This window comes from Rhinoderma darwinii, chromosome 4 (assembly GCF_050947455.1).
Source record: "Rhinoderma darwinii isolate aRhiDar2 chromosome 4, aRhiDar2.hap1, whole genome shotgun sequence".
Classification (NCBI taxonomy): domain Eukaryota; kingdom Metazoa; phylum Chordata; class Amphibia; order Anura; family Rhinodermatidae; genus Rhinoderma; species Rhinoderma darwinii.
In genome coordinates this window covers 343,277,639-343,301,922 of record NC_134690.1, presented here as the reverse complement: position 1 = coordinate 343,301,922, position 24,284 = coordinate 343,277,639, and the positions used below count along the sequence as shown (strand labels likewise).

The 24,284-nt window shown below is 46.6% G+C and overlaps 1 protein-coding gene across 1 annotated transcript in view; it reads left to right on the top strand.

Moving 5' to 3' along the window:
- The window catches only part of SLC22A2 (solute carrier family 22 member 2), a 118,120-nt gene extending 98,867 nt beyond the window's left edge, over positions 1-19,253 (top strand). Inside the window, exon 11 of the mRNA XM_075864461.1 lies at positions 19,180-19,253. Coding sequence (XP_075720576.1) covers positions 19,180-19,237 — 58 coding nt within the window. The 3' untranslated portion in view covers positions 19,238-19,253. The remainder of the gene's footprint in view (positions 1-19,179) is intronic.
- Positions 19,254-24,284: the final 5,031 nt, after the last annotated feature.

The following is a 24,284-nucleotide window of genomic DNA, read 5'->3' as shown; positions in this document are numbered from 1 at the left end:
GGTCACTAGTTTGGCCCCCTGTAATACACAACAGCCTGGAACAAAAATGACTTTCTCCTGACAAAAATAAATTTTATCTTTAAAATGACCATTTACCTGTAAAACATCTCCATTTTTCAAAAATAACATTTAGGCAGCACTGTAGCACGTGCCTCATGTGTGAAAACAAAAACAAAACAAAACAATTGTAATTAGTTATTCAATAAAACAGAAAATAATATATCAGGTAATATTAATTACTGCAAACCAATAAACTATATATAAAAATAGGGAACAGTGGGGGTACATACATTTTCAAGACCCCGTGTCTCACAATATCTGTATTTTAATTCATTTGAATTAACATCAAATCATTTCAACATTAAATCTTATCACATCATAACACATAAATATGCAGCCTAACTTTTATCTTTTTGCAGACAAATCCAGCTGGCTGTAATATTTTTCTCCCTTGGTGTAGTTACGGACAACAGCGCATGCGCAAAGATAAGAAACATTCCTTTACACATTCCTTTACTGCTGTTAAAAATAAGAACATACAATATAGATCTGCTTTATTGTGGCCACTAGTTTCAAACTTCACACATATTACATTACACACATCGCACAGATGTCACATTGCACCCGTTCACATTACACTCCCCCACGTTCTGACCCACATTAGTCACTGCAATGTACCTGGCTGCTCTGTTTTCTTCACTCTTCCTATGAGAATTTACACCTGTATTCAAATTGTTCTTTCTCACATCAACTTACTTGTAGCCACCTGTAATCACTTACTTTGTCCTTTTAACTTTCTCAACTTTCCACAAACCATTCTATTTATCACATGCAAACATCCATCTTACGGCTGCCAGCCTCTTAAAGGAACAGTGTCATCACAAATTATTTTTTTATATGTTAAAGATGTTAGTGCTTTATTAAAAACGTTTATATTCATTTGTGTGTTTGTGTTTTACTTTTTCTTATTTTTACACTTTTTCTTCCCTATGGGGGCTGCCATTTTTTTTCCATTTCTGTCTGTGTCGATTAACGACACATACAGACATGGAATACGGCAGCCACAGTCCCATAGGGACTGCGAACGGCTCCCGTCCCATTGACTTCCGTGTACGGCGTCTGTGTGGGAACTGCGCATGCGCCGCTCCCACACAGTCCAATTCGAAATTGGCGCCGTCCGGCGCCATTTTCCTGTGGACCGGAAGTCGCGGCCGGACAGTAATATTACTACTTCCGGTCGCGGCTTCCGGATTTGTGCACTTGGACCAGCGGCAGCAAACGGAGCGGACGGGCCGGAGGGAGCCGCGGCGGCAGGAGCAGGTAAGAGATTTCAATGTATGTTCGTGTTTGTGTGTGTTTACTACTGTATGTAAACCTACTACACTGTGTGTTAGCTCAAAAAATGGCGACACACAGTGTAGGAGGTTACACCGTTCAAACCCCTCGTTTATCCCGGCACTAGCCAGGATAAAGGAGGGGGGGATGCTGAGAGCTCACTAGAGCGAGGGCTTTTAACCCATTGTTGCAATGCTGCAATTTTGGGAATAGCTCCATCTAGTGACCAAAAATGGGTAGTATTATAAATTAGAATTAATTTATAATATTTCCTGACTCGTGAAAAAAATAAAAAAAATGTGAACAATGTTTAATCACCCACACACTAAATGTTTAATTTTTTTTAAAAAAAACATGTTTTTCTGGCAACACATTCCCTTTAAACAACTTTTCTACAGTGTGCTATTTTGCCTTCACATACTTTACAATTAAAGCCCCAGTTCCTTTTGCTCATTCTACTATAATGATGGCCGGGACCCGTGCCCCAAGGCATTTTTGTTTCACTTCCTCCTGACCCCATGGTCGGAGAGCAGTAGGGTGATCTCCGGTAAATCCCCCACCTCCAGGCAAACTGGTCACGTTTGCCGACAGATATCTCAGACCAGTCTATCTCCTAGACTGTCTTACCAATACGATATCAAAAGTTGTTCCTCCAGACATTCTAGCAGTAGGATCCCCTTTACTCTGATCCCTCACTTTATTGAACATCAAGAACAGACAAAATGCTGCCAATCAACAATTGCAGGAGCAAATTCTTAAACACAATCGACATTCATGAATTTCCATTGAATCAAACAGGAGTTGGTCACATTCATTTCAAACATCTACAAACCCCTCACTGCCGGATATAGCTTTTGGTTCATACAGAAGGACCCTTACACACAGTATTACAAGATGGCAGTGTGTGCTAAAAGTGTATCAATGATTATTCAAAACTACATTCAAAGTTTTCCCTGTTTCACTGGATTCTCCATTATCAGGACTTAACAATTGAAGCCCTTGTGGTACTACAGGATATTACTCATAAATATCCAACTTTTCTCTCACCTACAGACAGTCAGCACCTCCCAACTATAATCCCAGAGCAAACGGGTAACAGAACAACTATTAATCCTCAACCATTTTACACAACTAAATAACAAATGACACACTACAACAGAGCAGCAAGCACAAGTTTTTTTTGTTTTTTTTCCCTCACTGTCCAGACTACAATCTTTTCATTTCAAATACTTCACATGTGAGTTACAACTTCTCTCCGCCTTACGCTACGTCACTGCATTCCAAAGGGGGAGGTCTTACACTTCTCACAATTTTTTCTGGTTAACAATGTAATTGCTGGCAAAAATTCTCTCATGTCTTTCATATCAACAGTTCAAGATCACGTACGCACCTGCAATCTTTCATCACACAAAAAGCTTCAACATACCTTTTTGGATCCATCTTTCATACCACTGCTGGACAAAGTGCCAAGTTCAGAAGATGTGACGTCATGACAGCTAAATTCTGAGGCTTACGCAATACATGTGTGAATAGTGTAAGAATAAGCTATTTACCTACCGCATGTTTTTTGTAATTCACAGATGCAAAGCCACACCTCTCTAGCGACAGCTTATTAAACGAGCAATCTCCCGGGTTTTTTCGGCACCATTACTGTCGTGGAAGTCAATGGCTCAAAATATATTAGACTGAAATTTAGATGAGTGTTCCAATAGACACTCACGTCAGGAACTTTATCCAGCATTCTAATCAGGATATTTCATTCTGATATATATCAAGAGAGGAGAAAAAAAACACACAGACGCTGCTGATATGCTCAAAATACTCCTCTGGAGGTTTATTACCAAACTCCACTATAATAATATCATTCAAATGGGGGGTAGACTTCAGGTTAACCAATCAGAAGCAATGTAACAATAATTCTTATTCAGCCAATTACAGACATACGATACATTCCAGATACATCATTATAATTCTTCACACATCAGGTTTGCAGGTGGCCTTATCTCTCTTGGCAAGAATGTTCCTGTAAGATGGGGGAGGCACTCCCACAAGCATATTTGCCACCCTCCCATCTCACTCCCTGTGCCTTCTCTGCAAGCTTCGTATGGGAGCCAAGGTCAAAGATAAAACATACGAAATCAACATTACTTGCGTTAAAGGAACAATAACTTTCTTATTCACTACAAAAGAATTAAGATGGGAACGCCAGACAAGATGGCTGTTGCACAAAACGAAATCATTTAAACATTATTATAATCACTTTTACATAATACATATCTTAGTAATTCGGCATCCTGCTTGATAATTCATAATGTAATTTCATACAGAGAATATAAGCAAATAAACCATCCTTCACAATATGTATATATATATTGTGTATGTCTTAATGTCCCATGAGCCAGGTCTGTAGAATCACAGACCTGGTCGTGGGAATCTACTCGTAACAGGACAATAACAATTAGTAATTGTCCTGACTTGATCAGCAGAGAGTGAGACAGGAGATACTGCCTTTGATCTCCTGTCTCCACACTCTGCAGGGGGCCGGAGAGGTAATTGGGGATGTATCCCGTGGTGCACTCATGCACCACAGGACATCCCCCACTGATTAACTTACCTCCCTCCTCCCGCACGCTCATGAGTCAGCCAGTGACGTCATATCACCACGCCAACACATGTGAGCCGGGCTCGAGCGGTACTATTGTGCCCACACCTGGCTAAGGAGCGAGCGTAGCGGCGGGGTTTATATAGCCCTGCGCCGCTACGTCCGCTCTCTGTTCCTGCTCACCCACACCAACGGACCTCCTCTCCTGTTCTCCTCTCTCCGGCTCACCGCTCCACCGACGTTCTCTGCTCTCTGCACGGACGCTCCCCGACACCAACGATCAACTGTACAACGAGCGCTAAGTATCTACGTGTAGCAGCAACTACACGTAACCCTCTCTCCCCTACATAACGAGCATTTTCCCTCACATACCCTTGCTTCTCCCCCCTACTCTCCGCCATACAACAAACTATTACCTACACTTAACCCTTATTTCTTCCCCCTATACAACGAGCACAAACGTTTTATACCTACACTTCCCTAATAACCCTTTCTTACCTGCCTGTATATTATCCCCTGGTCCCCTTGTTACACTTCCCTATTAACCCTTTCCCATCTGCCTGCACATATCCCCTGGTCCCATTGTTAACCCTCACATTACCTGCACTTCCCCTGGTACAGGTTTCTCCGCACATTAACCCTTTCCCACCATTTACCTGCATATCTGTCATGATCTAGGGGTATGTGGACCCACTAGGCCACTCTGCCGTAGCGGAGAGGCAGCTGGCCAAGTCACAGTTTATACAAAAGTCTGTACAAGTTCGTAGCACAAGGGTACCTGAAATAGTCCAGATAGTGGCAGGAGCTCTGGCACGGATGGTAGTAGGTGCAGCAGGTTGTGCCAGACGTGGCGGATGACAACGGGTGCAGTAGGTTGTGCCAGACATGGCGCATGACAACGGGTGCAGCAGGACATGTCTCCAATCACTAAACAGGCTCAGGAACAATAACACAGCACGGGATACAGGTAGAAGGGCACGGGAACACTGGGAACAGGACAACACTAAGGAACCAAACAGGGCTCAGGCAAGGATCAAAAGGGCTTTTTTATAGTTCAATGTGATCTGAGCATAATTAATACATTAATTACATATGCGTGTGCTGGCCCTTTAAGGCAGGGAACCAGCGCGCGCCCTCTAGTGAACACTACAGGACAGAGCGAACGCATGTGCTGGTGTCTCCGGGGAGGGAAACATTGGCAGGAAGGGGAAGATCTGCGGGAGGCAGGTAAGTGGATGTCACGCTCCGTCACAGCAGCCGTAACAATATCCCATGGTACACATCAACCCATTCCCCTTGTTAACCATTTATCCTTCACATCAAGTGTTAACCCTTAGTGTACAGGGAGAGTTATAGTTAGGAGGAAGTGGGATAGAAAGAGTGAGCGTGTGTGTATTGTAACGCAACTTATATGTATGTTTAGATAAGTGGGTGATGGAATAGATTAGTATTGTAATACCTTGTTGATAATATTGTGCCAGGTGTAGTGTGAGTGTATTAAATACATATTAACTTGTTATGTATATTGGGATACACTGATACTATACTGTGATTATTTACTGTGTTTGGTGTATTTTATATCTAAGAGTGATTACTGTTTGTATTAATAAATATTACCTGTATTTACTATACAGTTGTATACACTTACTTAGCAGCAAAGTGATTAGATTGACTTTAGTATAAAAGAAAGGTAGGGGAGCTAGGAATAACCCTAGTGACCCTAATATAAAGGAGGTAGTAGTAGTGGACGACACTAGCCAGTGAACCCCATTACTATACCTGTCCTTTTACAAATTGAATTACTGAAATAAATGTACCTTTTTGATGATATTGTAATTAATTGAGAAGGACCTGTTTGTCTTAAAGATAGTGAGGCTGAGCCTCAGGTGCCTGACCCCAAATCGAGGAGCTGGGATGTATTGGAGCTGACCAGAGCCTCTCCACCTCAGTCCTTCTATTAAAAGTAGGTAGAGTAGACCAAGATTCTATGTGGCGTAAATGGACTGCATAATAATATAGAGAAATATCAGGGAGAGCTGGGCCTTCCTGCAATGTGCTTCCAGTAAGGACAGATATGGGAATGTGATGGCGCTTTATATTCTATATAAATTTAAGAAAGGAAGACTGTATGGAATGAAGGGTAGAGGCTGAGATTTGTATCAGTAACGTTTCAAAAAGATTAAGGCATTTAGGCAGCACTGACATTTTAAATGTTGCAATCTGGCATAATAATGAGATATGGAGCGTTGCCACTTTACCCTGAAACTAAGAGGTATATGAGGGAGTTATATAAACTCCTAAATATTTTAGTGTTTTCTCCCTGCAGGCATAGCGGTAATATGATTTTAAATAAAATACCATAGTGAGAGAATATTAATGGGGAGAGCATCAGTTTTGGTAGATTATATATCTCGATAATTGGCTATATAGATCAAAGGCATGATGGAAGTTAGAAAGATTTGTTGAGAGATTTGTAAAGCCTGCAAAACATCATCCGCAAAGAGAGGAACCTGTCATGGATATTAGGGTTAGCTCTAATATGGGCCACCAAGGGCTCAATGCTGAACACATAAAGAAGGGGCGAAAGTGGGGCAAACCTGACAAGTACCAATTCTGATGGGGAAAATGAAAGAATGAATGTGGGATTACCTCACCGATGCCGCCGGGGAGAAGTAGAAGCTCCTAAGGGCCTGTAGAAAAGGACCTTTAAACAATAATTTATAATTTAATACATAAATTGCCAGTCAAGGTGATGAAAGGCCCTTTTGGCATCTCAATTAGGTAGGATAGACTCCAAGCCTCCATTATTAGCTGCATAAATTAGATCAATCGCTCTTCTAGAATTGTTACCAGCTTATCTGAAAGCTTACCTGATCTTTGTTGACCAGCTGGGAAACCAGGAGTTAAAACGATTAGCCAGACATTTGGTAAAAAAATCAGAACATATAGAAAAAGGGCAAAAGGGGGCAACCCTGACAAATTCCATTTCTGTTGAGGAAAATGGAAGGATAGGCGTGGGATAACCTCCACGATGCCACCAGGGAGGAGTAGGGGCTACTAAGGGCCCGTAAAAAACGGACCTTTAAAACCATAATGTTGCATAAATTGCCAGTCAAGGCGATGAAAGACCGATTCGCCATCTTAACTAAGTAGGATAGCCTTTAAGCCTTTCTTATTACCTGCATCAATGAGACCAATCACTTTTCTAGCATCGTCACCAGCCTGTCGGAAGACCTCCCTGATCCTTGCGGACCAGCTGAGGAAGCCAACAGCTCCAATGGTTAGCAAGAAATTTGGTGAAAATTTTGAAATCGCAGTTTAGTAAAGCTATTGGCCTGTAGCTAAAGCACCTCAGGAGGTCCTTCCCAGACTTGGGGATAACCGTGATATAAAAACGGAGCATAGTAGCTGAGATCGCTTCTTCTGTCACAAAAGAATGTAATAATATAATCGTATGCAGATACAACAGATCTCCATGGGCTTTATAGTATAAATAAGTAAGCCCATCAGGGCCCGTTGATTTTTCTTCCTCCAGGAGGTCACCAATCGCTTCCCAGCTCCTCCAAAATCAAAGTCTGATTCAGGTGGTGCAACTCTTCTGACAATAGAAAGGGTAGGGAGCAAAAAGAGATAGTCAGTCATTTAGGGATTGCTTTTTAGTAGCTACAACTGGAGGGGAATTCAGAAACAGTGAGCATAGAGATAAGTACTAATACTAAAATAGTTAAATGGGTGTCACGAGCACAGGGTATGTGGACCCACTATGCCGCTCCGCCGTAGCGGGGAGGCAGCTGACCAGGTCACAGTCTATGCGGAAGTAAATGGCAGACAGTAATGCTTGGGTACCTGAAATAGTCCGGGCGGTGGCTGTGGCTTCAGCGCGGATGGAGGCAGATGCGGCAAGTGGCGCCAGACGTGGCGGGCAGTATCCGATGAAGCAGTAGACACTTGACGTGGCAGATGACACTTGGCGTGGCAGAAGACACTTGCCGTGGCAGATGACACTAGACGTGGCAGATGGCACTTGACGTGGCAGATGGCACTTGACGTGGCAGGCACAGGAACAATACGGAATACAGGAACGGTAACAGGGCACGGGTAACAGCTGGAACGGGAGACAATAAGGAACCATTTGCGAGACAGCCCGGGAAAGACTAACAACGCTCAGGCATCGAACTAGGGGGCTGGACCCCTCTTATAGCCCCGGGTACTCACGGGTCAAAGGTAATTCAAGATGTCCGGCGCGCACGCTCGTCCCCGCTCTTAAAGGGCTCCGGCGGAGGTGAGTGGATGCAAGCGCTGGCGTCTCCTGAGGAGGAGGCTGGGGCCAGCGCTTGCCGACTCGTGGCTGCGGCTGTCAGCGGGAGGCTGGAGCGGACAGTCCGCAGCCACGGACATTACAGTATCCCCCCTCTTACGCCCCCTCTTCTTGGGACCGGAGCGAGAGAGAAACTTCTTTAGAAGAGTAGGGGCATTGAGGTTCTCCTCTGGTTCCCAGGACCTCTCTTCGGGACCAAACCCCCTCCAATCCACCAAATAAAAGGTCTTTCCTCGCACTCTCTTGGTGTCCAAGATCTCCTTGACCTCAAAGTTGTCCGAGGAGTCTTGGAATAGCGGTTTAGGATCACAGGCTTCAGGAGGGAGACGTGGAAGGAGTTGGGAATCCTGAGGGTAGGAGGCAGCCGAAGCTTGTAGGCGACAGGGTTGATCTGCTGCAGGACCTCGAATGGTCCAAGGAACCTGGGAGCGAACTTGTATGAGGGCACCTTCAAGCGAATGTTCCGAGAGGACAGCCAGACTTTAGTCCGCGGAAGATACTGAGGCGGCTCTCTTCTCTTGGTATCTGCCTTTCGCTTCATACGATCTACTGCCAGCAAAATAAAGGACCGGGTCTGTTGCCAGATTTGCAGGAAGTCCCCATATGCAGAGTCAGCAGCGGGAACCTGAGATGAAGTCGACACAGGAAGAGGGACTCTGGGATGTTGACTGTACACTATGTGAAATGGAGTGGAGGTGGTGGACTCACTTGTGTGGTTGTTATATGAAAACTCGGTCCAAGGAAGAAGCTGTACCCAGTTATCGTGCTGAGAAGAGATGAAGTGGCGGAGATAATTTTCCATGATCTGGTTGATCCTCTCAACTTGCCCATTGGATTGGGGGTGATAGGCAGAGGAAAAGTCCAAACTCACATGCAGGAGTTTACAGAGTGCTCTCCAGAATTTAGAGGTAAACTGAACCCCCTGGTCGGACACGATGTGAAGAGGCAAGCCATGCAAGCGAAATATGTGCTGAATGAAGAGACTCGCCAGTCAGGGAGCAGAAGGTAGGCCGGTCAGCGGGATAAAATGTGCCATCTTAGAGAACCAGTCCACCACCACCCAGATGGTGTTGCATCCTGCTGAGAGAGGAAGGTCTGTGACGAAGTCCATTGCGATGTGCTGCCAGGGGGCACTGGTTGCAGGCAGGGGTTGAAGCAGACCGGCATGCTTGGAGTGAGTCACTTTATTAGAGGCACACACCGTGCATTGATTGAGAAATCCTCTACACCATCTGGGATCACCGTCGTAGCGAGGAGGAAGAGGCAGAGGAACTGAGGATCCGGAACAAACAGGGGGAGCAACAGGCAGTGGCACAGCAACAGCCTCAGGAGGAAGAACCGGAGGTGGAACAGCGAGTAGATCCAGGCGGACCAGGATAGAATTCACCGCCTCAAGGAGTTGATCCTGATGTGTGCGTAGGTCCTGCATCTCTGTCTGAATCTTCTGTACTGGGGTCTTGGGCTGGCCAGCGGGTTCCATGGCCTGAGCGTACTGTCACGAGCACAGGGTATGTGGACCCACTAGGCCGCTCCGCCGTAGCGGGGAGGCAGCTGACCAGGTCACAGTTTATGCGGAAGTAAATTGCAGACAGTAATGCTTGGGTACCTGAAATAGTCCGGGCGGTGGCTGTGGCTTCAGCACGGATGGAGGCAGGTGCGGCAAGTGGCGCCAGACGTGGCGGGCAGTATCCAATGAAGCGGTGGACACTTGACGTGGCAGAAGACACTTGGCGTGGCAGATGACACTAGACGTGGCAGATGGCACTTGACGTGGCAGATGACACTTGGCGTGGCAGAAGACACTTGGCGTGGCAGAAGACACTTGGCGTGGCAGATGGCACTTGACGTGGCAGGCACAGGAACAATACGGAATACAGGAACGGTAACAGGGCACGGGGCACGGGTAACAGCTGGAACGGGAGACAATAAGGAACCATTTGCGAGACAGACTGGGAAAGACTAACAACGCTCAGGCATCGAACTAGGGGGCTGGACCCCTCTTATAGCCCCGGGTACTCACGGGTCAAAGGTCGTTCAAGATGTCCGATGTGCGCGCTGCCCCTTTAAGAGCGGGGACGAGCGTGCGCGCGCACCCTGCGGGCTCCGGCGGAGGTGAGTGGATGCAAGCGCTGGCGTCTCCTGAGGAGGAGGCTGGGGCCAGCGCTTGCCGACTCGTGGCTGCGGCTGTCAGCGGGAGGCTGGAGCGGACAGTCCGCAGCCACGGACATTACAATGGGTACTGTCATTTTAACATACTTTGCATAAATTAATAGTACAGGCGATTATAAGAAACTTTGTAACATATCTTATCAGAGTAACGAGCCTCTTTCTACTCTTATCTGGCTGTTTTCCTGCTTCACCTCACTCTGCTAAACTGATTTTTACACTGAAAATTTAGCTATATCCATCTCGAATCGCACTGCAGCTCACATGTATCAGATTACACATCTATGAAAGCCTATGGAGAGGGGAGGGGGGAAGAGTGAGCAGGAAGTGCAGGAGATAAGAGCAGAACGACAGGCATAGGAATACAGCCCCAAACCCCCTGTAGATAACGCCATACAGCCCCCTGTAGATAATGCCATACAGCCCCAAACCCCGCCTGTAGATAACGCCATACAGCCCCCCTGTAGATAACGCCATACAGCCCCCAACCCCCCACCAAAAAAAAAAACGGCCTATAGTTTATCCTACAAAAGAGATGTATCCACAAGATAGGGGATACATGTGTGATCGCTGGCAGCGATAAGGAGAACAGGGGACTGAAAGTCCCCCAAAGTTCTCTATGACAAATCTTGGACTTCCGGAGTCTGCACAGTTGAATAAAAATGAAAGGAGCGCTGGTCACGCATGCGCACAGGCACAACCGGTGCACAATTCATTTCTATGGAGCTGCCGACAGACCCCGGATGTCCGAGGTTTGTCATGGAGAACTTCGGGGGACTTTTGGTCCCCTGTTCTCCTTATCGCTGCCAGCGATCACACATGTATCCACTATCTGGGATGCATGTCTTTTGTAGGAACAAACGCTTCAGTGGCATTGCGCTGTAGCAACCATAGCGGCTGCTGATGGAGCCACCGGCCATGTGGGGGACCCGTTCCGGCGGGCGGTGCGGGCCCCCTCACGCTGCTACAGCGGTAGTTACGCCAGTGGCTGCCAGTCCATCCCCCCCCCAGCTCAGAGAGAAATGTGAACTACAGATATAGCATGCAAAGGGGAAAACTGCGTCAAATAATGCCAGAAATAGTAATACTTCTCATGTACACACACATGGTAGCTTTTCCTGAAAAGTCAAATGAAACGACAGGTACGCTAAAGGTATACTTAAAAGGGTCACAGTGTGGGGTACTAAAATCACAAATGGGTTTGAATCCGCTGTTTGATCTTTCAATTGTTCAGCTAGTAGCGTATGGGTCTTATTGCCATATTCATAAAACCTCTGTCTATTGTAGTGAACTAACTTTTCTACTTTAGTTAAAGATAGAGTTTTTAGCTGAGATCTTAAATCTATAACTCTTAGGGCTTATTTAGACGAACGGAATATACGTCCGTGCAACGCGCGTGGTTTTCACGTGCCTCGCACGGACCTATGTTAGTCTATGGGGCCGTACAGACAGTCAGTGATTCTTACGCAGCGGGTGTCCGCTGCGTAAAACTCACGACCATGGCTGGCCTTAGATATGTGAGACTAGTGCGGTCGCACAGTCGAATTTCCACCCAGGCGCTTCTTCACTTAGTGGCCGTTGCTACCGCTGTAGCAGCCATAGCGGCTGCTAGCGGTGACACCTGCATGAGGGCGGTCGCGCTGCTAGCAGCCACTGCTGCTGCTATAGCGGTAGCGATGGCACTATAGCAGAGCAGGGAGGTATCTCCCTGCTCTGCTGTCTACTAGCGCCACTGTAGCTCCCTGAAGGAGCGAAATCCCCGTGTGGCCGGGGATTCCGCTCCTGGAGCGCTGCTTGATGTTTCTGTCCATATATGGACAGTGACATCAGGGGAAACTCCTGAAGCGGAATCCCCGGTCACAGCATTTCAGACTCTATGACCGGGGATTCCACTCCAGGAGAAGCCAATGACATCATGGACACAGACGACAGGAGCTTCTCCTGGAGTGGAATCGACGGTCATAGCGTCTGCAACGCTGTGGACGGGGATTCCGCCTCAGGAGTTTTCCCTGATGTCACTGTCCATATATGGACAGAGGCATCAAGCAGCGCTCCAGGAGCGGAATCCTCGGCCACACGGGGATTTCGCTCCTTCAGGGAGCTACAGTGGCGTTATCTTTACTGGAATGGGGGGGGGGGTTGCTATCTACAGGGGGGCTGTGGGCTGTGTGGCACTACCTACAAAGGACAACTGTGCAGGAGCACACAAAATACCCAGCTTTCCCGGGTATCAAAAAAAAGTGTGGAAAGATATAACTTTTATTTAATCTAGCTAAAAGGATTAATCCTTTACTCAGACTAAATAAAAATTATATCTTAGTTTATTTCCACACATTTATTTGATAGCTGGGAAAGCTGGGTATTTTGTGTGCTCCTGCACAGTTGTCCTTTTTTGAATGTCTATTTTTCCGTCAGCTATCAGGGTCATTTCGTAGTCCTTGCACTACCTACAAGGGGGCTGTGGGCAGTGTGGCACTACCTACAAGGGGGCTGTGGGCAGTGTGGCACTACCTACCAGGGGGCTGTGGGCTGTGTGGCACTCCCTACCAGGGGGCTGTGTGGCACTACCAACCAGGGGGCTGTGTGGCACTACCAACCAGGGGGCTGTGTGGCACTACCAACCAGGGGGCTGTGTGGCACTACCAACCAGGGGGCAGTGGGCTGTGTGGCACTACCAACCAGGGGGCTGTGTGGCACTACCAACCAGGGGGCTTTGGGGCACTACCAACCAGTGGGCTGTGTGGCACTACCAACCAGGGGCCTGTGGGTCACTACCAACCAGGGGGCTGTGGGGCACTAACAACCAGGGGGCTGTGGGGCACTAACAACCAGGGGGCTGTGGGCTGTGTGGCACTCCCTACCAGGAGTCTTTGCGACACTTCCTACCAGGGGTCTTTGCGACACTTCCTACCAGGGGGCTGTGCGGCGCTCCCTACAGGGGGCTGTGCGGCGCTCCCTACAGGGGGCTGTGCGGCGCTCCCTACAGGGGGCTGTGCGGCGCTCCCTACAGGGGGCTGTGCGGCGCTCCCTACAGGGGGCTGTGCGGCGCACTCTACAGGGGGCTGTGTGGCGCTATCTATAAGGGGGCTGTGTGGCGCTATCTACAAGGGTGCTGTGTGGCGCTATCTACAAGGGGGCTGTGTGGCGCTACCTACAAGGGGGCTGTCTGGCGCTACCTACAAGGGAGCTGTGTGGTGCTACCCACAAGGGGGCTGTGTGGTGCTACCTACATGGGGCTATGTGGCGCTACCCACAAGGGGGCTGTGTGGCGCTACCCACAAGGGGGCTGTGTGGCGCTACCCACAAGGGGCTGTGTGGCGCTACCTAAAAGAGGGCTGTCTGGTGCTACCTACAAGGGCCTGTGGGGTGCTACCCACAAGGGGCTGTGTGGCGCTACCTACAAGGGGCTGTGTGGCGCTACCTACAAGGGGCTGTGTGGCGCTACCTACAGGGGGAATCTGTGAGTCGGGGGCGGATGGTCATTTTACCGCGAGTAGGCGGATGATGGTCATTTTACTGTGAGTGGGGGCTGATGGTCTTCAAGTGGTTTCCACCTCTGACCTCCAATTGAAATTAATAGAAGGCAGAAAATACCTGCAGCGCCCGTTTGGAGCTTTTTTTCCTGCGTCTTTTGCATTCGCTTCAACAGCTTAAGAAAAAACAAAAAAAAGGTCACACAACGCTGTCAGTTGCTGAAGGAATTTTGAAGCAGATTTTTTTTGCCTTACAAAAAACGTGTGTGAACATGCCCTACGTGTGGAGTGCTTGTTCTTAGCCGTTTTCTGTCTTTCTCAAAACAATTTTTGGTAGGGGGCCCTGAGGAAAATTTGTTTTTCCAGTGCTGCCTCGAGTCCAGAAAGGTTGGGAAACTCTGTACTAGGCTACAGGGTCCCGCCATGGAGCAGCTCAGTTCGTCATGGAAACGGGGCCTAGGTTAGTAAAATTTTTGTTTGGGGGCACTGTCTACAAGGGGGAGGTGTGGGAACTGTATGGCACGATCTACAAGGGGGAGGTGGGGGACTGTTATGGCACTGTCTACAAGGGGGAGGTGGGGGACTGTATGGCAATGTCTACAAGGGGGAGGTGGGGGGCTGTATGGCATGATCTACAAAAAGGAGGTGGGAAATTATGGCACTGTCTACAGGGAGGCTGTATGGCAAAATCTACAGGGGGCACTATACTGTGTGGGGGCCACAAACGGAAATTATACTGGGATGGGGTAATACAGATGGCATAATACTGTGGGCACAATTAGAGGACAAAATACTGTGTCCTTGAAGGGGTTGTAATATATTATATTGTTAAATATTATTATTATACTGTATTAAAGGGGCATTATAATTTTTTTTATGGGCCATTTTTCTTTAATGATTGGGTGGGGCGCTGAAAGATCATTTCGCACAGGGCGCCGTGTATCCTAGGGCCGGACCTGCTCACGACATGTCCTATATTTGTGCGTTTCTCGCGGATCACGCACCCATTGAAGTCCCATGTGTCAATGGGTGCGTGAAAATCATGCGCAGCACACAGAAGCACTTCTGTGTGACACGCGTGATTCGCGCAAGAGCAGTAAAAAGTATGAATGAAAACATACAAACAGAGTGTCATAATGATGGCGGATGCGTGAAAATCACGCAGCCACGCATCATATGGTGATGACACACGGAGCTATTAAGTGCCTTTTGCGTCCGCAAAATGCCAAGTTTTTTGCTTGCGCAAAATGCACACGCTCGTGTAAATCCAGCCTTAAGAAGACACTTGGCAGGACAGTGGTACAGGGCAAATTCCAACTTTCACAATTCTCTCTCACTCTCAAGGTAATATGTTTTAGAATCCCTTTTAAATCTGGAGGCAACTGATATGCATTCACCACGAAAAACTGATAAAACTGCTTTGTGAGTTTCCCAAAGTATGAAAGTAGATGGGTCAGTAGGAGCATTCTCCGCAAAATAGCAAAATAGCGTACGGGAGTTTGGTGCTGTTCGTCGTGTGTGAGAGAAATTGTCAAGTGGGTCTCGTTAAGACACCAATAATTAAGATGTGGGTGTAAGGAGGACAAGTTGATCTCTATTGTCACCGCTAGTGGCGTAACTACCGCTATAGCAGCCGTAACATGCCGGAGGCTCCGCTAGCAGCCGCTATGGAAGGGGTTGTTCCTACAAAAGATATGCATCCCCTATCCACAGGATAGGGGATACATGTGGGATCGCTGGGACGCACAGCGATAAGGAGAACAGGGGACCGAAAGTCCCCCGAAGTTCTCCATGACAAACCTCGGACTTCCAGGGTCTGTCTGCAGCTCCATAGAAATGACTTGTGCACCGGTCGCGCTTGTGCGCATGCGTGACCAGCGCTCCTTTCATTTTTATTGAACTGCACAGACGCCGGAAGTCCGAGGTTTGTCATGGAGAACTTCTGGGGACTTTCGGTCCCCCGTTCTCATTATCGCTGCCAGCGATCACACATGTATCCCCTATCCTGTGGATAGGGGATGCATGTCTTTTGTAGGACAAACTATAGGCCATTTTTTTTTTTGGTGGGGGGTTATATGGCGTTATCTACAGGGTGGAGCTGTATGGCGTTATCTACAGGGGGGGTTCTGTATGGTGTTATCTACAGGGGGGTCTGTATGGCGTTATCTACCGGTGGGGTCTGTGTGGCGTTATCTACAGGGGGGTCTGTATGGCGTTATCTACAGGGGGATGTATGTCGTTATCTACAGGCGGCTGTATAGCGTTATGTGCAGGGGGGATTTGGGGCTGTAAGACGTTATCTACAGGGGCACTGTATGGCGTTATTTACAGGGGGGCTGTATGGCGTTATCTACAGGGGGACTGTATTGCGTTATCTTCAGGGGGATTTGGGGCTGTAAGACGTTATCTACAGGGGGGCTGTAAGGCGTTATCTACAGGGGGCTGTGTATGGCGCTATCAACAGGGGGCTGTGTATGGTGCTATCTATAGGGGGGCGCTGTGTGTTGGAATCTATAGGGAGGCACTATCTACAAGGGGGGTTGTGTGATACCCAGCGGAGGGGGGCCCCAGTCAAAAGTTTGCTATGGGGCCCAGTTTTTCCTAGTTATGCCCCTGGTCACCGTGGCATGATCAGACATGAGAAAGACTATAAATAATAGAGATAAATAGATAAACTGTGATACAGAAAACAATGTTCCATGGACGATTCCCCATCATTGTTCTTCCTCAACACCATGCAGGTCATCAGATGAACTGCATGGTGTTGACGAAGAACGCCGCAGCGCCATGATAAAAGTGGTCATCAGGCCTCTAGTTTCCCGCATGAGTTCAAGGTAAGAGTAGGTGGAAAGGACTGGGTATCCAGGGGCTGTTTGGGTACCTTCCCAGATATTTTTACCCATTAGAGCAGTAAAACATGCCAATTTTCAGCTAGTGTAGGCACTTAGAGAGCAGAGCAACAGGGCTATGTATCAGTTTCTATCAGCTTCCGGCCACACTGAGTATTTTTAACGCTGTTCGCCATGCGGTATAAATAATATATAAAATTTACTCTAAATCCACAAGAAGAGGCAGCACTCCGGTAGTATAGAAAAATAAAAAATGTATTCACCCAACATACAGGCAACATTTCACCTTCCCCATGAAGGCATTTTCAAACTTGAAAATGCCTTCATGGGGAAGGTGAAACGTTGCCTGTATATTGGGTGAATACATTTTGTATTTTTCTATACTACCGGAGTGCTGCCTCTTCTTGTGGATTTGGATCTAATTCTGATTTGAGGTTTTTTGTCAAGATTCCTCTGAGGTTAGCACCCAATATATGCTACAGTGCAGCTCCTGCATTCCGTTTGTTTCTTAAAATTTACTCTATGTGTTGTTACGATATTTGTTCCAAATATGTATAGTTTTTTTTTTATTATATAAACTTTTGCCTACTGAAAGTACATTTTTGAGGAAAAGTAGTTTTTTTAACTTTGCACATTTTTTTTCTTTTCAATTGAAAATATTAACTCCTGCTACTAGACCTTGAATGGACTTACTGATGGGGTGACAGAGTGAGCCCTTTCCCTCTAAATAATCACTTAGATACCATGGTCGCTATTGACCGTTGCATCGGGATGTATATTACGTTGCGCTGTTCATTCATTGCTCAGCGTGGGAAGTACTTCCCTTCTGTGTCATTAATGTATGGAGTGGTGCGGGAAGGGGTTAAAGTGTAACTATTGTTTGATTTTTTTTAAGTCTAAATAGATCCTAAATTCTAAGCTGATTACTTTTATAATATACACTCTAAGGAAAAAAGTTTGGGACACCTACACATTATACCTACAGAAGCTTTTATGACATCCCATTCTAAATCCATAGACATTATTATGGAGCTGGTCCCCCTTTTGCAGCTAAAACAGCTTCCACTCTTCTGGGAAGGCATTCATCCAGAAGAGCATTGGTGTGGTCAGATACTGATGTTGGATGAGAGGGCCTGGCTGTTCTATTTCATCCCAAAAGTGTTAGAAGGGGTTGAGGTCAGAACTCTGTGCGGGCCAGTCAACTTCTTCCACACCAAAATCACCCAACCATTGACCTTGCTTTGTGCACTGGGGCAGTCACGCTGGATCAGAAAAGGGCCTTTCTCAAACTGTTTCCAATTAGTTGGAAGCATACAATTGGCCAAATAAAGATTTCCCTTCATTGAAACTAAGAGACCTAGGCAAAATCCTGAAAAAAAAAACAACCCACAGCATTATCCATCAAACTTTACAGCTGGCACAATGCAGTCAGGCAGGTAACGTTCACCTGGCATTCGCCAGAAGAGTTTTGGAACTCTGCAGTTACAGAGTAAGCAGAGCTTTGGTGACTTTTGTGCACTATGCGCCTTAGCACTTGGCGATGCCGTTCTGTAACTTTACGTGGTCTGTCACTTCGTGGCTGAATTGCTGTGGTTCCTAAACGCTTCCACTTTGCAATAATATAACTCACAGCTGATTGAGGGCATATATAGGATGGAAGAAATTTCACAAACTAAATTCTTCCAACCCTGGCATCCTATTACAGTACCACGCTCAAATTCAGTCAGCTCTTTAGAACAACCCATTCTTTCACAAAGGCAGACTGCAGACTTTCACCCATTCTTAATAAAGGTAGACAGCATGGCTAGGTGCCTGATCTAATACACCTGTGGCATTGGTACTGAATGACACCTGAATTCAATAATCAAGAGATGTGTCCCAATAATTGTTCTTTATAGTGTAGCTTTTTAATATCCATAGAGATAAATTATAAACTTCTAGCCGTCTCCAGCCGTCACTTAGGCGAGCTTACACGAGATGGATTTATACCACTCCCATTAAACTAAATGATTAAACCATTTTCAGTAAGCATATTTTTTACTTTTTCCATGTTAGCATTCCAGAATGTGTAACTTTCTGTATTTTGCCATCCACATGGGTCAATGAGGTCATGTTTTGTGAGGGACATACACTTTCTGCATTGATCAATTTGGGGTATACATTATATACATTAGCCTATTTTATTTAGTGTTTAATGCTGATCTAAGGATCGTTATCTTTATGTTCTTATTAAGTCCTTCATCCAAAAGAAAGCAGGGTTTACCATAGTTATGTACTGTATATATTTATTGCATACAGTATACAGGTTTTTTTGGACTTCGTGAAATATGAACATATATTTTAAGGATTAATTTGTTTTGATTCCTCCACATAGATGTGATGATGATTATGATGATGATGATCCCCAGCCTCATGCTTTTTTTCTTTCCATTTCAGAAAAGACAAGTCAAACAATATAAATATTACATATCTGGAAGTAAAGGCTAAAGAATAATAGATAGTGATGATGGACTTTAATTGAAATTAAAAGCAATGAAAAAAAACACAAAATGACCCAGTCTTGGATCGCATGAATTATTTATTTTTTCTTTAAACATAAAAGGGTAAAATAGTTTCATTCTCTTTGATGGACCATGCTAAGGTGAAGTTGACCTTTAATGTTATCTAGAACATTGCAAATATTAATGTATCAACAAAATATATATGCATGGCCATGATTTTCGCGTTGGCCGGCCACAGAGTGTTACTCGCGAGCCGCCCGCAAATCACGGGCCGTGAACATGGCCGGTCCATTATTTTCTATGAGCCTGTACCGCAGAACACGGCCGTTATAAGACATGTCTTTTCTTTCTGCGGTCCATGCTCCTGGGCCGTGCACGGACCGTGAAAACCATGGTCGTGTGCATGGGCCCATAGAAATGAATGGGGCTGCAAATTCTCCCGTGGATTTTCGGAGGAATTGCGACCGCAAAAGCATGTTCGTGTGCATAGGGCCTTATAGTTCTCAATCTTGGCTTCTGTTTATCAGCCTAATGGCATATTCACACTGCTTATTCTCCGGCATATTTCGGATTGTACAAAGGTCGCATTACGAAATACGACAAAAAAAAAATGCCTGCAAACAGCTTTCTATTATTTTCAATGGCAAAAAGAAGTATAGTTTATACGAGGTGTAACTTTACACTGCTGTTTCAAAAACGCAGCGTAAAAATACGTCTTTTCCACCTCAAACATATGCCTGGTCGCGCTTGTGCGAATGCGTGACCAGTGCTCCTTTCATTTTTATTGAGCTGCCGACACAGGCGCCGGAAGTCAGAAGTTAGTCATGGAGAACTTCAGGGGACTTTCAGTCCCCCGTTCTCCCTATCAATGCCAGCGATCACACATGTATCCCCTGTCCTGTGGATAGGGGATGCATGTTATTTGTAGGACACACTATAGGTCGCATTTTTAGGGGGGGGGGCTGTATGGCGTTCCCTGCAGGGGGGGCTGTATGGCGTTCCCTGCAGGGGGGGCTGTATGGCGTTCTCTACAGGGGGGGCTGTATGGCGTTAGCGGTTAGCGCCATACAGCCCCCTCTGTAGATAACGCCATACAGTCCCCCTGTAGATAACGCCATACAGTCCCCTGTAGATAACGCCATACAGTCCCCTGTAGATAACGCCACACAGCCCCCCTATAGATAACGCCACACAGTCCCCCCTGTAGATAACGCCACACAGCCCCCCCTGTAGGGAACGCCACACAGTCCCCCTGTAGGGAACGCCATACAGACCCCCCTGTAGATAACGCCATACAGCCCCCTCTGTAGATAACGCCATATAGCCCCCTCTGTAGATAGCGCCATACAGCCCCCTCTGTAGATAGCGCCATACAGTCTCCTCTGTAGATAGCGCCATACAGCCCCCTCTGTAGATAGCGCCATACAGCCCCCTCTGTAGATAACGCCATACAAACCCCCTGTAGATAAAGCCACGCAGCTCCCCCTGTAGATAACGCCACACAGTCCCCCCTGTAGATAACGCCACACAGTCCCCCCTGTAGATAACGCCACACAGTCCCCCCTGTAGATAACGCCACACAGCCCCCCCCTGTAGGGAACGCCACACAGTCCCCCTCTGTAGATAACGCCATACAGTCCCCCTCTGTAGATAACGCCATACAGTCCCCCTCTGTAGATAACGCCATACAGTCCCCTTCTGTAGATAACGCCATACAGTCCCCCTCTGTAGATAACGCCATACAGTCTACAGGGGGGCTGTATGGCGTTATCTACAGGGGGGACTGTATGGCGTTATCTACAGGGGGTGCTGTAAAAAAGGCACTATCTACAAGGGGGGGAGTTGTGTGACACCCAGGGGAGGGGGGGCCCCAGTCAAAAGTTTGCTATGGGGCCCAGTCTTTCCTAGTTACGCCCCTGTTCGTGACACTGGGAACTTCAAGGAGGGGAGGGTATTTGACTATAGTGCCAGAATTGGCACATCTCAAGAAAATGATAAAGATCTGTCCTCATCCGAACAGGAACAATCTGATTCGGAGCATAGCAGAAAACCCTTGAGAAGGGGCCAGGGAGGGAGTGATCAGACCAGTTATCCCTCGCGTACCAACCAAAGAGGAAGAGGTAGGGGTAAGGGTCCAAATCGAGGTGGTTTTTTAACCAGAAGTCACCCCATCTCAGACTACCTTCTATGAGACAGGAGGGATATATAGATTTGAAAACGTCACAGAATGAAGATGAATTACAAGTAATTAATCTTTCTACATGAACTGTGACAATGGATGAAATTAATGTGTTGAAAAAGGGTCTGTCATTCGTTCCCACTAATAAATTTAGTCTATTTTCCTGGATCAAGGTCTTGAATCTCTTTGCACGAAAGTTAGAATGGATATTTTTGGTCAAGACACATGACAGACGACAATGTCTAGAGTTAGGTATTATTGAAGAGGACCTACCACATCTAAATTTTTTGGAGGGTCTATGGGAGGAAAGCCACAGGGATGCAGGGAAGGGCCCTTTCACAGAGTTGAGGGCCCCCTCCACCAAGAATGCACCTCTGAATGACAATACCCCCATTCATGTATTTGTTAGGGTGGTCGAAGACCAATAAAGATCATTGGAAAACCAGAGGGGATGCAAGTTCAATATCACAAAGGGAGAAATGGCAGGTCTGCAAACACTAGAAATGGATGATAATATTATAATAAAGCCCTCATGTCACGTTGGGTGCGTGGACCCACTGGGCCGTACCGCCTTGACGGTATGGCAGCTGGCCAACAGGACGCAGGTCACAGTCTATAGTTCGTATAGTGTACCTGAGGCAGCTCGGACAGTAGCAATGACAGGCTCGGCTGGGACTTAAGCAGCAGGCAGACGTCAGGCGTGGTGTAGCAGGACAGGCGTGGAATACAGCATAACACGACTACAGCTCAGCACGGCACTTGACCAGGTAGCACAGGATACAGGTACAGGAAAAGGGAACACTGGGAACTGGAAAACACTAGGGGACCATTTGCTAGACAAGTTAGGGTACGACAGCAACGCTCAGGCATGGGAGGAAGGGGCTGGGCCCTTCTTATAGTTCAGGGTACTCATGGGCTAATTTTGACATTTAACTCTGGTGCGCGCGCTGGCCTTTTAAGAGCAGGCACGAGCGTGCGAGCGCACCCTACATGACCCGGCCAAGGTAAGCAGAAGTGAGTGCTGGCATCTCCTGAGGAGGAGAGGGGGGCCAGCGCTCGCAGACCCATGGCTGCAGCCGTCAGGAGCTGAGTGAGCCTGACGGCTCGCGGCCATGGACATGACATCTTAGACAAGGGTGGGAACATTGTAATGATGGATTGCATTGACTACAGGAGAATGTGTCACCAAATATAAGATAATCAAGAATGCTATAGATTACTTATGAGTGATCCCACCCTAATTTTCAAAAATGAGCTAAAAGGCATTTTGAATCCTGCTATATCCCTTAATTTGATAAGTGACAAAGAAATTACTTTCATGCTTATCGACCACTCACAATGCGCAACGTTCTATAGTCTTCCTAAAATACATAAGGGGGTAACCCCGCTAAAAGGACGCTCGATTGTATCGGGAATAGACAGTTTGTCACAAAACGCTAGTCTGTATCTTGATCAAATCCTCAGACCATTTGTGGTTTCCCTCCCATCATATGTGAGGGACTCTATGGACGCTCTGTGGAAACTTGAGGATATCCACTGTGATACTAATGTACTACTGGCCTCACTTGATGTTGAGGCGCTGTATAGTTCCATTCCCCATGTTTGGGGATGTAGAGCAGTTGAATATTTTTTGAATGCAAGAGGAACACAATATCAGGCCCATTATGAATTTATTATCAACTTACTGAAATTTGTGTTGGAGCGTAACTTCTTTTTGTTTGATCAGAAAATCTTCCACCAGCTCAGAAGAGTTGCGATGGGAAGTCCCTGTGCTCCCACCTATACCAACCTGTATCTGGGCTGGTGGGAGAAAGAGTATGTCTTCAATGAGACTATGGAAAAGTGGACATCTCATATCCTCCTATGAATCAGATTTATTGATAACGTCCTGATCCTATGGACAGGAACGAAAGGGGACTTTGATGAGTTTGTGGGCATTTTCAATGTTAACGAGATGGGGCTGTTCCTCACGTCTAAAATTAAAAAAAATAAGATCACGTTTTTGGATGTTAGTATCTTTAAAACCGATACAGGACTCAAACTAATATTTATCGCAAGAATACAGCGACCAACAGTCTGTTACTGTGGAAAAGTTGGCATCCGATGGCTCTGAGGCGAGGTATACCCAAGGGTCAATACCTCAGAGCGCATTGCAACTGCTCCACCATCTCGGATTTTAAGTACACCAAGCGGAAATTAAGAGACAGATTTAAGCGCAGGGGATATCCTCATGGGATTCTGAAGGGGGCGTATCAAAATGCCCTTGGGTGCAATAGAAATGAACTGTTGAATCTTAAACCAAAGAAACTGGATGAGGAAGGTATCCGGGTCATAGGGACCTATGACTTGGCAAATAGAGAGATCAGGGAAATACTACAACGATACTGGGGGATATTAAGAGCGGACCCGGATGTAGGTGACTTGGTAGGGGAGTTCCCCCTGATTACATACAGGAGGGGACGTAATATAAAAGATCGACTGGTACACAGTCACTTTAATCCACAGGTCAAACCCACCACCTGGTTAGGTAGTGGACGTAAAGGAACCTTCAGATGTGGCTCCTGTAGAGCCTTTGACTCCATTTTATGTAGCAAAGAGTTCAAGAGCTCAAAGACTGGCGCGGCTTTGACAACTGGTCATATATCAACAGTAAAACTAAGGGGATTGTGTACCTAATTACACTTGAATGTCAGTTACAATACATTGGAAAGACAAGTAGGGAATTCAGGAACCACATAGGAGACATCAGGAGAATAGAGGATACCCCGATGTCACGTCATGTGTGGGAATGTCATAGTGGTGATGCAAGGGATCCTCAAATTTCAAGGAATTGAACAAATTAGACCATCAGTGAGGGGTGG